General features: G+C 44.3%; 1 protein-coding gene across 2 annotated transcripts; it reads left to right on the top strand.

Moving 5' to 3' along the window:
* Positions 1 to 1,945: 1,945 nt before the first annotated feature.
* Positions 1,946 to 11,220, top strand: HMGN5 (high mobility group nucleosome binding domain 5). Of its 2 annotated transcripts, none has more exons than XM_063141796.1 (7): positions 1,946 to 1,996; positions 2,367 to 2,389; positions 3,986 to 4,015; positions 4,726 to 4,755; positions 7,089 to 7,139; positions 8,925 to 9,068; positions 10,510 to 11,220. In XM_063141796.1, exons 1-7 carry the CDS (start codon positions 1,987 to 1,989, stop codon positions 10,555 to 10,557), a joined length of 336 nt encoding a protein of 111 aa, XP_062997866.1. In that variant the 5' UTR covers positions 1,946 to 1,986; the 3' UTR covers positions 10,558 to 11,220. The 2 variants fall into 2 exon arrangements, with proteins under 2 accessions (XP_062997866.1, XP_062997867.1); XM_063141797.1 differs by having other exon boundaries at positions 1,952 to 2,003.
* Positions 11,221 to 12,476: the final 1,256 nt, after the last annotated feature.

Below are 12,476 nucleotides of genomic sequence, written 5' to 3'. Positions count from 1 at the left end.
GTTTTCACAGCTGAGTGGGGACTAGAACCCAGATCTCCTGACTAATTAGGGGCCCTCCTTTCCAAGTGTGTCACAAACCCCCCATTGCCTGTGCTACCTATAGCACTCATTCCACAGGACTGGCTACCCATGTCTTAAAACAAAAAGCTACCCTTTGCCAGTATACTCTGTGCATGCTTAGGAGCACTCTCTTCTTACATCTTTTAAAGGGTATGTCAAGAAAGACCTCGCCTTATTCCAACCTCTCAGGTCCTGCTGTGGCCTACGGAATGATCTCTCCTCACATCAAGCCTCTGTGCTAGCGTGTTTTAGAGGTTTCTTGAAAATATATATGTTTCCTTTGGCTTTTCCCCCAACCATGACCTATTTGTGCCAGCCTCATAATACTACTGTGTATGTGGTTTCCTTTGTTTGCTTGAAATTGTTTTTGTTCTTTTGTAAACTGCTTCAAGATTTGTTACAAATGAGAAGTAGTACATTTATATTTTAATAATAATGCTACTTCACATCAAAAGAAAAAACTGTTTATCTGATTATTATTTTTAAACAGTATAGCAAAAAACACAAAACTTGGGTTCTTTTCTCAAACCTAAAGCCACTGCTCCTGACCCTGGAGTCGGATGGGGCAATAAGGCATTCTAAAGCAGGTCAGGAATATTCTTGCCCAAGTGCTTATTTAGGAAAATGTAAGTTCGCAAACTGGTTAGGTTTACATCCTAGTCTTAAAACACATTTGCATCAGTCTTACAGTGCAATCCTATGCATGTCTATTCAGATATGAGGCTGCAATCCTATACAAATGCACCTAAGATTAAGTGCCATTGAACTCAACTGAGCTTACTTCTGAGCAGACGTGTGTAGGACTGGACTGTTAAATGTTTACCTAGAACTAATGGGGGCCTCAGCTCCCTAGCGTTGCTTCACATTCCGCTCCAAGGCTACAGGAGACAAAAGCTTTTGACATCTATCTATCAATCCATCCATCCAGTTCTTCTAACCCTAAACCCCTTTCCTTAAGAAGAACCTGCAATTCTAAACACGGGGGGGGGGGGGAAGGATCTCAATTCTGCAGCGATGTGATTAGGAAGTGGCTGCAAACGTGCAGAGTGCGATGCATTCCTATCAGTTAAGAAGCGCGACTTATATATTAAAAAAAATCTTCAGCTACTCATTTAACATTTGGTGGAGCGGGTGAGGACGTCACTCCAGAATGTGGCACACAACTCCCCCCTCCCCTCCCCAACACCCCCCCCCCACGCCAGAAAGCCAAGTCTCCACGAGCAGGAACGGAGCCCTCGATCTCGTGCAATGGCCTCCCGTTGGAGGGAGAGCCCTCGCCGCACAGGGAGACCAGGCCCCAGAGGCACCCGCCGAGCTGCACCCTTCCTCCTCCTCGCCCCCCCCATCGCGCCTTTGCAGAGGGAGGGACGGAGGGAGGGAAGGAAGGTGCCCGGGCAGCCATGTTGCGGGAGCCTAGCCAGGCATGCCGCCCGCCTTTCCTTTCCCCTCTTTCGTTCCTTTGGGTAACTTTCAGAGAAGTTTCTGTCCTCTCTGGCGAGGCAGGGGCTGCTGTGAAGCCGCCGCGTTGGCAACCAGGGGCAGCGAGCAAACACGTCCTGGCCCTCGGAGGTGCTTTGCGCCCAAAGGCGGCATTTGGGGCTGAGTTTGTCCCACTGTGCGTGTGTGTGTGGGGAGCGGAGCCAAAGCTCGGAGAGGCGCCACTACGCCGCTTTCTGGAGTCTCCAGGCGGCGCTTTTAAGGCCCTCGCTCTCCGTTGCGCACACGGCGTAAGCGCAACGCAACGCCGCTCCATGCGCGCTCGCCCCGCTCTCTCTGTGCGCGCTCGCGTCGCTCTCTCGCGCTAAGAGTCCAGCTCCGCCTCTCGTCCGAGCCCCCCCACCCCCACCCCCTCACCATCCCCGGGTTTTCCCATTGGCCAAGCGGCGCATCACTCACAGCCCCGGACCCGTCTCGCGCTCCCCATTCATGCAGTTTGGTTGAGTGTTGGTGTATTTTACTGTTTGCAATAAAGGGGGGGGGGGAGATTTTTTTTTTGATTTTTTTTTATTTTGGTGGTGGTGGTGCTTCAGTTTCTTCTGCTGCTGCAATTAACTCTTGGTCGCTTATACAGTTTTACAAAACAAACAGACAGCTATATATATAGATCTATATATCTATAGACAGGTTTAACCCAAGCCTTTAAAAAAGAAAGGAAGAAGAGCGTTTGTTTGTTTTGCGCGCGGTGCTTTCCTCCCCCCTCTCCGTTTGCTGGGAGGGAAAGGGTGGCTGCATTATTATTGTTTTCTTTTTAAAAAATAATAATAATAATACACGTTTCTCTCCTTGTTTTGCAATCAACTATTAAGGTTCAGCTATGCCCAAAAGAAAGGTAAGGAAGCAAACCAAAATGTGGTGGTGGCGGCGGCGGGGTTATCGGATGGGAAGAAAGGGTTTATGAAGCCCGGGTTTTTTTGGGGGGGGGGGGGGAGATAAAAAAAGAAGAAATGTCTTGATTTACGCGCGCGCGTGCGTCGGTGTGTAGTTCTGTTTTTGGGGAGGGAAGGAGGGGGTGGATTTAGCATTTTAATATGTCTGCATGCCGTAAAGCGGAGCCTGGTCTCGGTGGAGAGACGCTTGGGAAAGGCGACGCGCGAGGACCCATCGGAGTTGGGAGTTTGGGGCGGTTTTGTTTGGGGGCCGAAACGGCGGCTCGTCGGTGTCTCCATGCTGGATTATGAACAGCCATGGAACTGCTGGTGGCCCTATGGAGATCTCAGGCGAAGCGCGGAAGCCTCTCCGCTCGCCTCCCCTCCCCTGCCCACGAGCCCCCCCAAATGCAAACCCTGATCGGGTCGCCATCGGTCTAGCCCTTCCCTGGGCCTTTATAGGGGGGGTATTTCAGCGCGGTTTGGGCCCGAGCTTTGCAAGATTTGGGCGCTTTCTCCAGCGTTTGCCTTTGTTCTTTTTTTTTTCCTCCCCTGGTCCTTCCTCCTACTTCTTGTCATACCAGATGGTTGTGCAATGGTGATCCGGAGCCATTAGGCGGCGCAGAGTTTTGAAACTGTCCTTGCAGGGGTGGGGGGGGGGGGGAAGAGAGAGAGAGAGAGAGAGAGAGATTTGGCAAGGGATTTCCGACCGTCCTGCTGCACAGAACTTTGGGCGGTGGGATTTTCTCTCTCCTCTCCGTAAGCTCCTTTTCTGCCTGTAAATCAACGCACGGATGAGCTGGGCAAGGAGGCGCTTAAAATATATTAATCCACTTATGTTTTGATTCAGGCGTGCACTTAGGCAGACTGGGTTGTTTTTTGGGGTGGGTGGGGACGGGGGATGTGACCCGGTTTGCAAAGGGCTGTCACTCAGAGAGGGACCCACTCGGTTTTTGCATGCGCAAAACGTAGCTTCGGTTTGCATCCTGCCAAACCCACCCACTCCATCCCTGCTGAATTCTGCCTCCTCTCCAGAGCTGGTCCCTGTTGCGTTAAGCGGGATGCGTTAGACATGCCCGTTGCCCTTGCAAAAGGCTCACAACGACCTTGTTGTGGCAAGTAGTTTGGCGGGAATCTTTCTTGTTTTTTTTTTAAAAAAAGGGGGCTGGAACGCCTTTGACGCGGTGACGTCAAGGAAACAGGATTCCCGATGCATTGCGGGATTTGTAGTCTGGGAGTTTGCAGCGGAGATTAGAACCGTGTAAAGAAAGGCCTGATTTGCAGCAGGTTTTGCAGTTGGGGAAATACATTTGTGCTAATTCCAGAGTCACATTTGCTGTATTTCCCTTCATGCTTCATTCAGACCAAGTTGGAGATGACATTGCATGCTTGCTAGTTTTGAATTTCATGCTCAAAATAGTGGCTGTCAGTTCCTTGTTATAGGCCCTTCTGTTTTGGCAAGCGTGAGGAGTCCCAAAGATTTTCAGCACCTATTTCCTTTTATGAAAACGAAACCAAAGCAAACAGTTCACATTTCGTGTTCTTATTTTTTTAACCAGGCTGCAGCTGAAGGTGAGGTGAAGGAGGAGGTAGGTTTTCATTATACCAGTATCACACAGGGCTGGCTCGATTCAGACATTATAAATCGAGCCAGTCTATAACACTTTGAAGTAAAAGACTGGGAAAAGAAGCAATTACCATTTTTAAAGCGGGTGCCACTCCCCTGTACACAAGTGAGACAACTGGTACAAGAGATTGCCCTAAATAAGTATATTGCTGTGCCAAATCAGTTTCCAAGTATATGACAAAGCTCAATCCTCAAAAAGCTCTGGGATGTGAATGGATGTTATATTCAACTTGCATCCTTAATATTCTGTAAGACAAGGAGTTGTACGACTTTTTTCTGTCTAAACATACATAGGATTGGGTTTTCAACCAGTTTCCCCGTTGAGATGTAACAGGAAACTGGTTTAACAAACCTGGAGGTTTTGCATTACAGCATGTGAAAGGAGGGAGTATGCTGCTACAATGCTCCTTCTTGGTCCAGTCAACTATGGATTGAGATAGTTACACGTGAACCAGGCCAAAATCTCTGCATGCCTTCAGGGCTATATTAGAACTTTTGCCTTTTGCACTATAACCCTATCTGGTAGATGTTCGTTTGGACCTAGTGAGATTTACTTCCTAGCTAAATGTGCACAAGATGGCACCCTTAATTTCCTACTATTTCATATTTCTTGAATTTTATTTTTAAGGGAGTTGATTTTCAGTTTTAGTGACTTGTCTTTCTTTTGTGCAGCCAAAGAGACGATCAGCTAGACTATCTGCTGTGAGTAGATCACCTGTTTCTTTTATTCCGTATTACATTTCCAGTACGTTAGTGCTGATATGTCTTGAGAACCTTCACGCTATTAGGTGCTAATAGCATCTACAAAACATAGAGTCTAACAAAGTAGGATGTCTCATGAGAGCTGATGTAGTGTAGTTGCTAAGAATACTAAACTTGGAGAAATCTCTGGCTCAAATCTCACCATCATGAATGCAGTGGGTGGCCATCAGGAAGAATTTTATGCCATAAAAAACACTGGACTGCTGTTGAAAAAGGCAGCTCTGCCTGGAGTTCTCCGTCTCCATAATGTCTAGTTCCACTTGCATTGTGCGTTGAGGTCATTGTGCTGAAACCTCCAGTAGCAGCCAGTGATGTAGAACGGAGGCAGGAAAATGTAAAACGTTATCCGCATGCTAGGTAAGTTAAACTAGATTTTAAAGTTTTCTTTATACCAAAGCTTGTATTCTTAACTTTCTGTAGTAATTAAGGTCTAGGGCGATTATAGCAATGACAAGTTATAATTAAAAAACCCAACAATTTAAAACAATCTAAAATAGTATAAATCCAGTTGCAACAAGGCATCAGAAATCTAAAACAAATTTAATAAGCACCACGTCTTGAAGAAGCCTTTTGAAATGAATCCATTTTCACTGCTTATCTAAAAGTGGACAGGGCCAGATAAAAATCTCTGGAAGCTATTCCATGTTCTGGACATCACATCCAAAAAGGCCATATCTTATGTGCCTATAGGGAGACACAATAAAGAGCCTCTGAAGTGGAACATAATGCTAAGGCTTACTGTATATGGTGGGAGGTGATGATTAAAACGCTCGCAGACCATTTAGGTTTAAAGGTCACAAATGGTTCTTTGAAATGAGCCCAGAAACAAACTGGCAGCCTGTAACAGTGGTAAAATTTTGATCTGATCTGATCTGCTGGCACTAGACAGAATCATGGTAACAGCATTCTGGACTCGGTTTTACAATCACCTCTGAAGGTGATCTTATGTGAAACACATCACAGTAATCCAGCCTGGAAGTGACTAGAACAGCTTTCCTTGCAGATGTTATGGACTGCAGTTTCCAGCATTCCTGACTGTTGATCATGTTGGTTGGGGAGTTGACGTTCAAAACATGTGACTGTCACCCAAGTTGAGCAAGTGCATAAATGGCTGTGGCTAGGTCTTGAGTTCTCAAGGAAAGGTACAGCTGGCATTCCAGATAAAAGTGTAAAGGCATACCTGGCCACTGTTTCCCCCTGGATATCTAGAAGTATTCCCAAGCTGCTTCAGGGGGAATGTAACCCCATTTAAAACTGGATGTACACCTCTTCCCAGATCACTGGGTTCCCCAACCAATAGTATCTTCGTTCTGTCTGTATTAAACTTCAGTTTCTTCAGCAAAATGTCCCCAAATTTCTGAACTTCCAGTGCCTTTTCAGGATCAGATGATGGAAATGAGAAGTAGAGCTGAGTGTCTTTTGCATTTTCATGACACCCCAGGCCAAATCTCTAGAAGAACATGCCCAATTGGTTTCATGAAGACGTTAAAAAGCATAGGAGATAAGATGGGATCTTATAGCATCCTATATGCCAGAGTTCAGTCTTCCAGTACCACCTTCTGAAAGTTGCCCTCCGGAATGGATAGGAGTCACCACAATGTAGTGTCTTCAAACTACTCCTGGCTAGGCAATCTAGGAAGGTATCATGGCCAATTGCATCAAAAGCTGCTGAGAGATCCAGGAGAATCAACAGAATTACAGTCCCCCCAGTCCATCGCCAGTTTGAAGTTTCTGGTTCCAAAATGCTCTCTGGGGCAAATCTGGGTGCACTGGCCACAAAATGAGCCCAAGATCTGTTTAATGCAAAGGGACTTTATATAGTTCTGCAGGTGCTTCTTCAGCACAAGATCCATTGAACTCAGTGGGTCTTACAGAACAGCATGTATGCATGCATGCTTCACCTATGACCTCGCATTTCAGTAGGGTTTGAGCAGAAGCCATCCTTTGTGGATTATGTCCAGGTCTATATACATAATATGTATTTAAACAAAAAGAGACACCCTCTTCGCCATGGTAAGCCAAATTATGTACCCAAAAACGGCCTCTGGCCACTGGAAGAAATTGTTTCAGCCCCATCACTGGTGTTTGAGATTTCACTAGCTATTGCTCATTCATTAGAAGCCTGTCTTCACAGCCATAAGGGCTAAAAAAAAATGTTTCATTTTAAAAAATGAAACCCGCAGGCTTTTGAGTCTGTTAGAGCAGCTTGAAGAGCTAGAACTGTTCTGTTCCTGTTCTGGCCTCTCTTATTTATCTGTGTGCTTCTCTTTCAGAAACCTGCTCCACCTAAACCAGAGCCCAAACCCAAAAAGGCACCACCTAAGGTATAATGGATTACAAGCCTAACTCATATGTGACTATTTGAGCTTATTCCTCCTATGTTACACTTGATTCTCTCTCCTCTTCCCTGTTTTATTTACCTCTATGTAGCTCTTATTTTTTACTTGTGCTTGCAGAGGTGTGTAGAAGTACATGTATACAGATGCTTCAATATAAGTAATAATAAAGCTGAGGAACTACTGTTAAGTTCTTTGGTAGCAGCATACGGGATTTCCCCAGGCCTGGTATAATCCATACACAAAAATCCACTCTTTTGCAGTATACTGGACATGCTGCCATGGGCATAATCGTTATGGCCTCTTTCCTTCCCTACCCCCTTACTTTAATGAAAAGAAAATCAGTTAAGAATGCAAGCTAGCTTTTGGGGTGGCTGCAGTCTGAAATTCAGTGTCCCTGCTTTGTTTATGAAGGGCCTTTGAAATGGCCTTAGGCACTGTGAAATGGTGGGCTGCACTCCATGAGATCAGAATTTCAGCTAGCAAAGCTGCAGAATTCCTTTCATTTTTAATACTGCTGAAATAGCTGAAGTCATTGAAGCTAGGCGGTTTACAAAGATTAAAAACCTTAAAATACATTATACGTACTATAAAATCCATTGAAAACCATTCAAAAAATGTACTAAACGCTGAGTCAACCTACCTCCATCTGACAGACATTCTTTGTGTCTGGAAGCGGGACAGGTGGAATCCTGCCATTTTTGCCAGACCTTTTCAAAGCAAACCAGACGCAATAGGTCTGATAGACTTTAGGCCATTTTGTGGAGCAGGGCGCTTCAGGTGGTCGATACACCGACAAAAACCCAGGCTCACCATGTCATGGGTTCAGCAGAACAACCTCTCCCCTCACCTTTGTTGGAGGAGAATACTTCATGTGAACAGCCGCCAACGCCAGCTCGCTCAGTCGCCATCTCAGCAAGGTGTAAATTCTTGAAAGTGCTTCTGTGGTGCATGGTTATAACTTTACAAAATGGTACCAGTGCAGGAAAATAGGTATGCTGCATGTTTTCCGTGTTCAGATAGAATATCTGCTTAGAGGTAGAACTGTTCTATGCATGCACCAGAATGAGGCTGGTACTGGTGGTGGAGACCTTATTTGTGAAGGCTCCCTGATAGCGCCCCATGTAGAAAAATGGCACAATAGCAGGGAGTTTGGGCTAGAACATCTTCTTCTAATAGCCTAGGGCTATATAAAAAAGAAAAGAATTTTACAGGCCAGTTTTGTACAAAGGAGCATTTCAAAAGCCATTTGATTCTTGCTTTCTGAAGCGGTACAGCTCATTCTGCCACCTCAGAATTCTAGCAGTTCATTTTGATGCATGTGTAGACCAGGACTAAGTGTGCAATCCTATGCATGCGTAGACAGAAAAAAGTCCAATACGAGATATGCCCCAGCCAGGCGTATTGGTTGGGAGTTGTAGGATTTTTTTCCCCATCTAAACATGCATAGGATTGTGCCTTAATATAAGTATTTTGGGGTGTGTATACATGTGTCTTTTGTTTAACTGATTGTGAAAAAAATATGTTGACCGCCTTCTTTTTAAGGCGGTAGTGTGACCATGGTACTTAAGTAGGTATTTTAATGAGGAATCATGATACCAGCAGTGGTATTTTTGCCGTTTAATTTTGCACTTTATGGCATGATCATAAAGGTAGAACTATTCATCTAATATATAGTCGATGATGGCTTTAGACAGCTCCTTGGTCATTGAAAAGGGTTGACAATAAAATGCAAATTGTTACGATCCCTCTTTTGATGTGATTCCTCAACAGAAAGAAAAAGGAGGAAATGATAAGAAAGAGGACAAAAAGGTAGCAGCAAAAGGGAAGAAGGGAGCCAAAGGAAAAGATGAAACTAAGCAAGAAGATGCTAAAGAAGAAAACCACTCTGAGAATGGAGATACCAAAACTAATGAGGTAGTAAATGCCCTGCAGTTCTGAGAATTACTTCCAGAAATATGCAGTGCAGCCATCTTGAAACTCTAGTCTGCAGATTTTGGCTGGCCTTGATATCCAGCTATTCTTCGTAGTAACCTCTGAGACCTCTCTCATGTGATTTTTTCTGTTTCCCTGCATCTTTAAAACCCAGCACAATGCGAAATGCTGGCCCTTCTTTGCACGTGCTGGAGGACTGATAAAATCTCTTCTGCCTGGCATGAAGCAAGCGATTTCCGCTCCTTCCGTGGAGAGAAAGAGAGAGAGAGATCTTGTATCATGCTGGAACTGGGCAAGTGGCCACCAGGCAGAGATTCATGGTTACCACTGGCTAGTGAAAAAATGCATATGGAAAGCTTGCATGTCAGATAGAAGGGGTCTAGCCTAAGCCTCTCCTTGGTGCTAGCTTTTTACCTGCAGAATGATGGTGATGTGGGTGAGCATTATTCCACCTGAGCTTTGAAAGCTGGGACCAAAGTTTTTTTCATAACATTTGAATTGTTACTGCTCTGTTTTTACTCAAGAGTTTTTTTTTAAAAAAAACTCTTGAGTTGTTGTGAGTGAGCTAGCATGCTAAGTTCAGGCTGCTCGAATGGTCCCTGCCTGCAGGAGCAGCTAAAGAACCCAGAGCGGGATACCCGAAATTGGAACTCTGGATTGTTTCTTACCCACAAGCCAGAGTTGGAGCCCATGATTAAACCCTAGCTTCCAACTCTGGGTTGTTGAGGGAGAGACAAGCCAGAGTTCTAGGTTCGAACATCACACTAAACAACCAAGCTCATTTACAAAAAAAAAAAACAGGGTTTAAAATAAAAACTGGGCTGAGTGTGAACTCGGCCTCTTGTGTCCTGTGGGACTGAACTTCCTAGTAAGTTTGTCCTAAGTTTTGCAGCCTTAGGAGAAGAAAGAAGCTTGCTGAAGATGTAGCTACTGGCCTTTATTTTATATAATTGAATGGGGGAGATTTTTTTTCCCCTTGTGGAGGAAATTAATAGGGATGGGGTTTAAGCTATCAGTAGTCTGAACTACCTTGTATTTACATATATGCAAAGTAGGTAAGTGGGGCCTGAAGCAAAATGCTGCAGTGTATCTAGACCCCTAAGAGTGCTCCTGTTCAGGACATCAGGTGGCCTGGAACACAAGGCCTGCCCAGGATAGTATACACTGTTTATTCCCCTCTGCTCCCCATTTCTTCCAGATGTTTCGGGCTTCAACCTCCATCATCCCCAGCCAGAATGCTGGGAGTTTTAGTCCAGAATGTATGGAGGGCATCAGGTTGGGGGAGACTGTTGTGTAAAGTTTAGTGTGTGTTTGGATGTGTGTGTTTTTAAAGCAAAAGTAGAAGCTATGTTTTTGTTCACAGAAGAATGGGATATTTTTGTATTAAAGATATAATTAATGTTTTTTTCTTACCTACTGACAGGCACCAGCTGCTGAAGTATCTGATGACAAGGAAGCCAAGTCCGAGTAACAAACTTAGCCCTCTTCATTTCCATCATTTGGTATCCGTACCTCCATACTGTATTGTTAAGAGAGGAATATTTTTATCAACTATTTTATAAATGCAGGTTTTTTTAGCATGAATTTAATTATGGAACATCTTCATCTCGGTTACTTGGGACTTAAACAAACAAAACAAAACAGACAAACAAAAATCATTGTTTTTAAAATTTTGTGATTGTCATAGTTTGTATGGTACCTGGAAAGAATCAGTGGTGGTAGCTATTGACTTCTGTCAGTATATAATCCCTTTGTGTGTAAGTCATACAGACTTCAGATTTTAATTTCACCCTTGTTATGTGTTGTACGGTTTCTTAATGTGGGGAGGTCTCAAAAAAACAAACCACAAAATAATTGCGTCAGACATTCCGGTGGTTCTGTGGGTTGCTTTTATAAAGAAGGTGAGATATTTTCATGAAAAATCCTAAGGAGCTGGAAATCTTGTTGTATCCCAAATGTAGTTTTATTTTGTCACATTTTGGAGAATAATACTTAAAAAGTGTAATCATGTTTTTAAATGAAATACAAAAAAAAAAATTCTTTAAAAAAAAAGAAGAGAAGAGCAGGTTGACTGAATATACCCACTGTTAGGAATTTTGCTGGATTTATCTTAATAAAAAAAGACTCCTCAAAAGATGTGTTGCTTTTTGCTTATGCTGTAGCTATGTATTTCTGTGTCTCGGGTGCTCATCTTTTCTCCTGAGAAGGGAGGCAGAATGAGAACTGAGCTCAGTGGCCTTTTTTAGGGACTTGGTGGGATTTGGTCTTACACCAGGGACAAACTCAGGTGGTTAGGGGAGGCTTATCACTCTGCCCCAACCCTGTGCCACGTTTGCTGCCATAGTGGCAAAACCCCCAAGGGATTTTGCAAAGAAACGAGGCATACGAGGAAGGAGCATTGTGTTGCAAGCAGAATAGAACTTCCTGGGAGCACTATTCTGCTTGCAAATAGGACCCTTGCTTCCCACGCGCTTGTTGCCTTGCAAATCCCTGCTTTTTTTACTACCGCTGGCAAATTTGGCAGCAGGGGCATGGGACTCGCCAAAACAGCCATGGAGGACTACATGTGGGCCATCCCTGCTTCGTATATCATCTTCTATAGGAGGGGGAACAACTTGTCCCATTATCAAAGTGTTGTGCTTCTACCGTTTCCCAGGAGTCTCATCCCTCCTGCAAATAAGTTGAGTGCAAATCAAGATAAAACATTATTGAGTGTAGACAGGGAAACTTATTATGGATAGGGCTGCATAACCCATTCAAAGGTAAACATTCTGTGCCCACAAAGTGCATTCTGCAACATACAGAAATTATGCAAATTTGCACATGATTTATTTTGCATAATTCTTCTGCTGGTCCTGATAAGGAGCAAAGGGCTATACATTGCAGTCCTTCCTCTCTGAAGGCTGGCATTCAGCCCATTCTCCTGGTCTGCTGAGACTTCAGGCATTGCTTTCAAGCCTACTTTGAACTTTTTTAAGGGCTAGAAACTTGCTTTGTTTTCTTGTAAAGTAATACAGAGCCTCACTGGGTTGGATCCAGTCATGCTTCAAATTGATCCAATGCAATCAATGGGATTTCAGTTCGTCATGACTCAATGGCCCCATTGATTTCAGTAGAAAGAGTAATAGTAGTTGGTGACAATGGCGGGGAGAAAGTCAAATCACTGAGGGAATGGGGGCACTGAGCAAAGACCTAGAGCCAGCACTGGGCATGACTTTGGCAAGCTTTGAGGATAATAAAAATCCTGTAAGTGGAAGAAGTTACTACCTCCTGGGCACACTTACTGTTTAAATCTGGCACAAAGATGGCAGCTTCTAACATAGCCTTTCCTAACCTGGTGCCCTCCAGATATCTTGGACTGCAATGCCCAGGTAGCAGTCATTCCCAGCT

The sequence above is a fragment of the Elgaria multicarinata genome, chromosome 15, assembly GCF_023053635.1.
Source record: "Elgaria multicarinata webbii isolate HBS135686 ecotype San Diego chromosome 15, rElgMul1.1.pri, whole genome shotgun sequence".
In the NCBI taxonomy this organism is placed as follows: Eukaryota; Metazoa; Chordata; class Lepidosauria; order Squamata; family Anguidae; genus Elgaria; species Elgaria multicarinata.
The sequence above is the reverse complement of the archived record's forward strand: the minus strand, read 5'-3'. Positions and strand labels throughout refer to the sequence as shown.

What these genes read in the sequence shown, in the direction of transcription:
- HMGN5 (XM_063141796.1), top strand. An exon ending in CAGCTATGCCCAAAAGAAAG is followed by an intron (nt 2,390 to 3,985) that starts GTAAGGAAGCAA and finishes TTTTTTAACCAG; the next exon opens with GCTGCAGCTGAAGGTGAGGT. An exon ending in AAGGTGAGGTGAAGGAGGAG is followed by an intron (nt 4,016 to 4,725) that starts GTAGGTTTTCAT and finishes TCTTTTGTGCAG; the next exon opens with CCAAAGAGACGATCAGCTAG.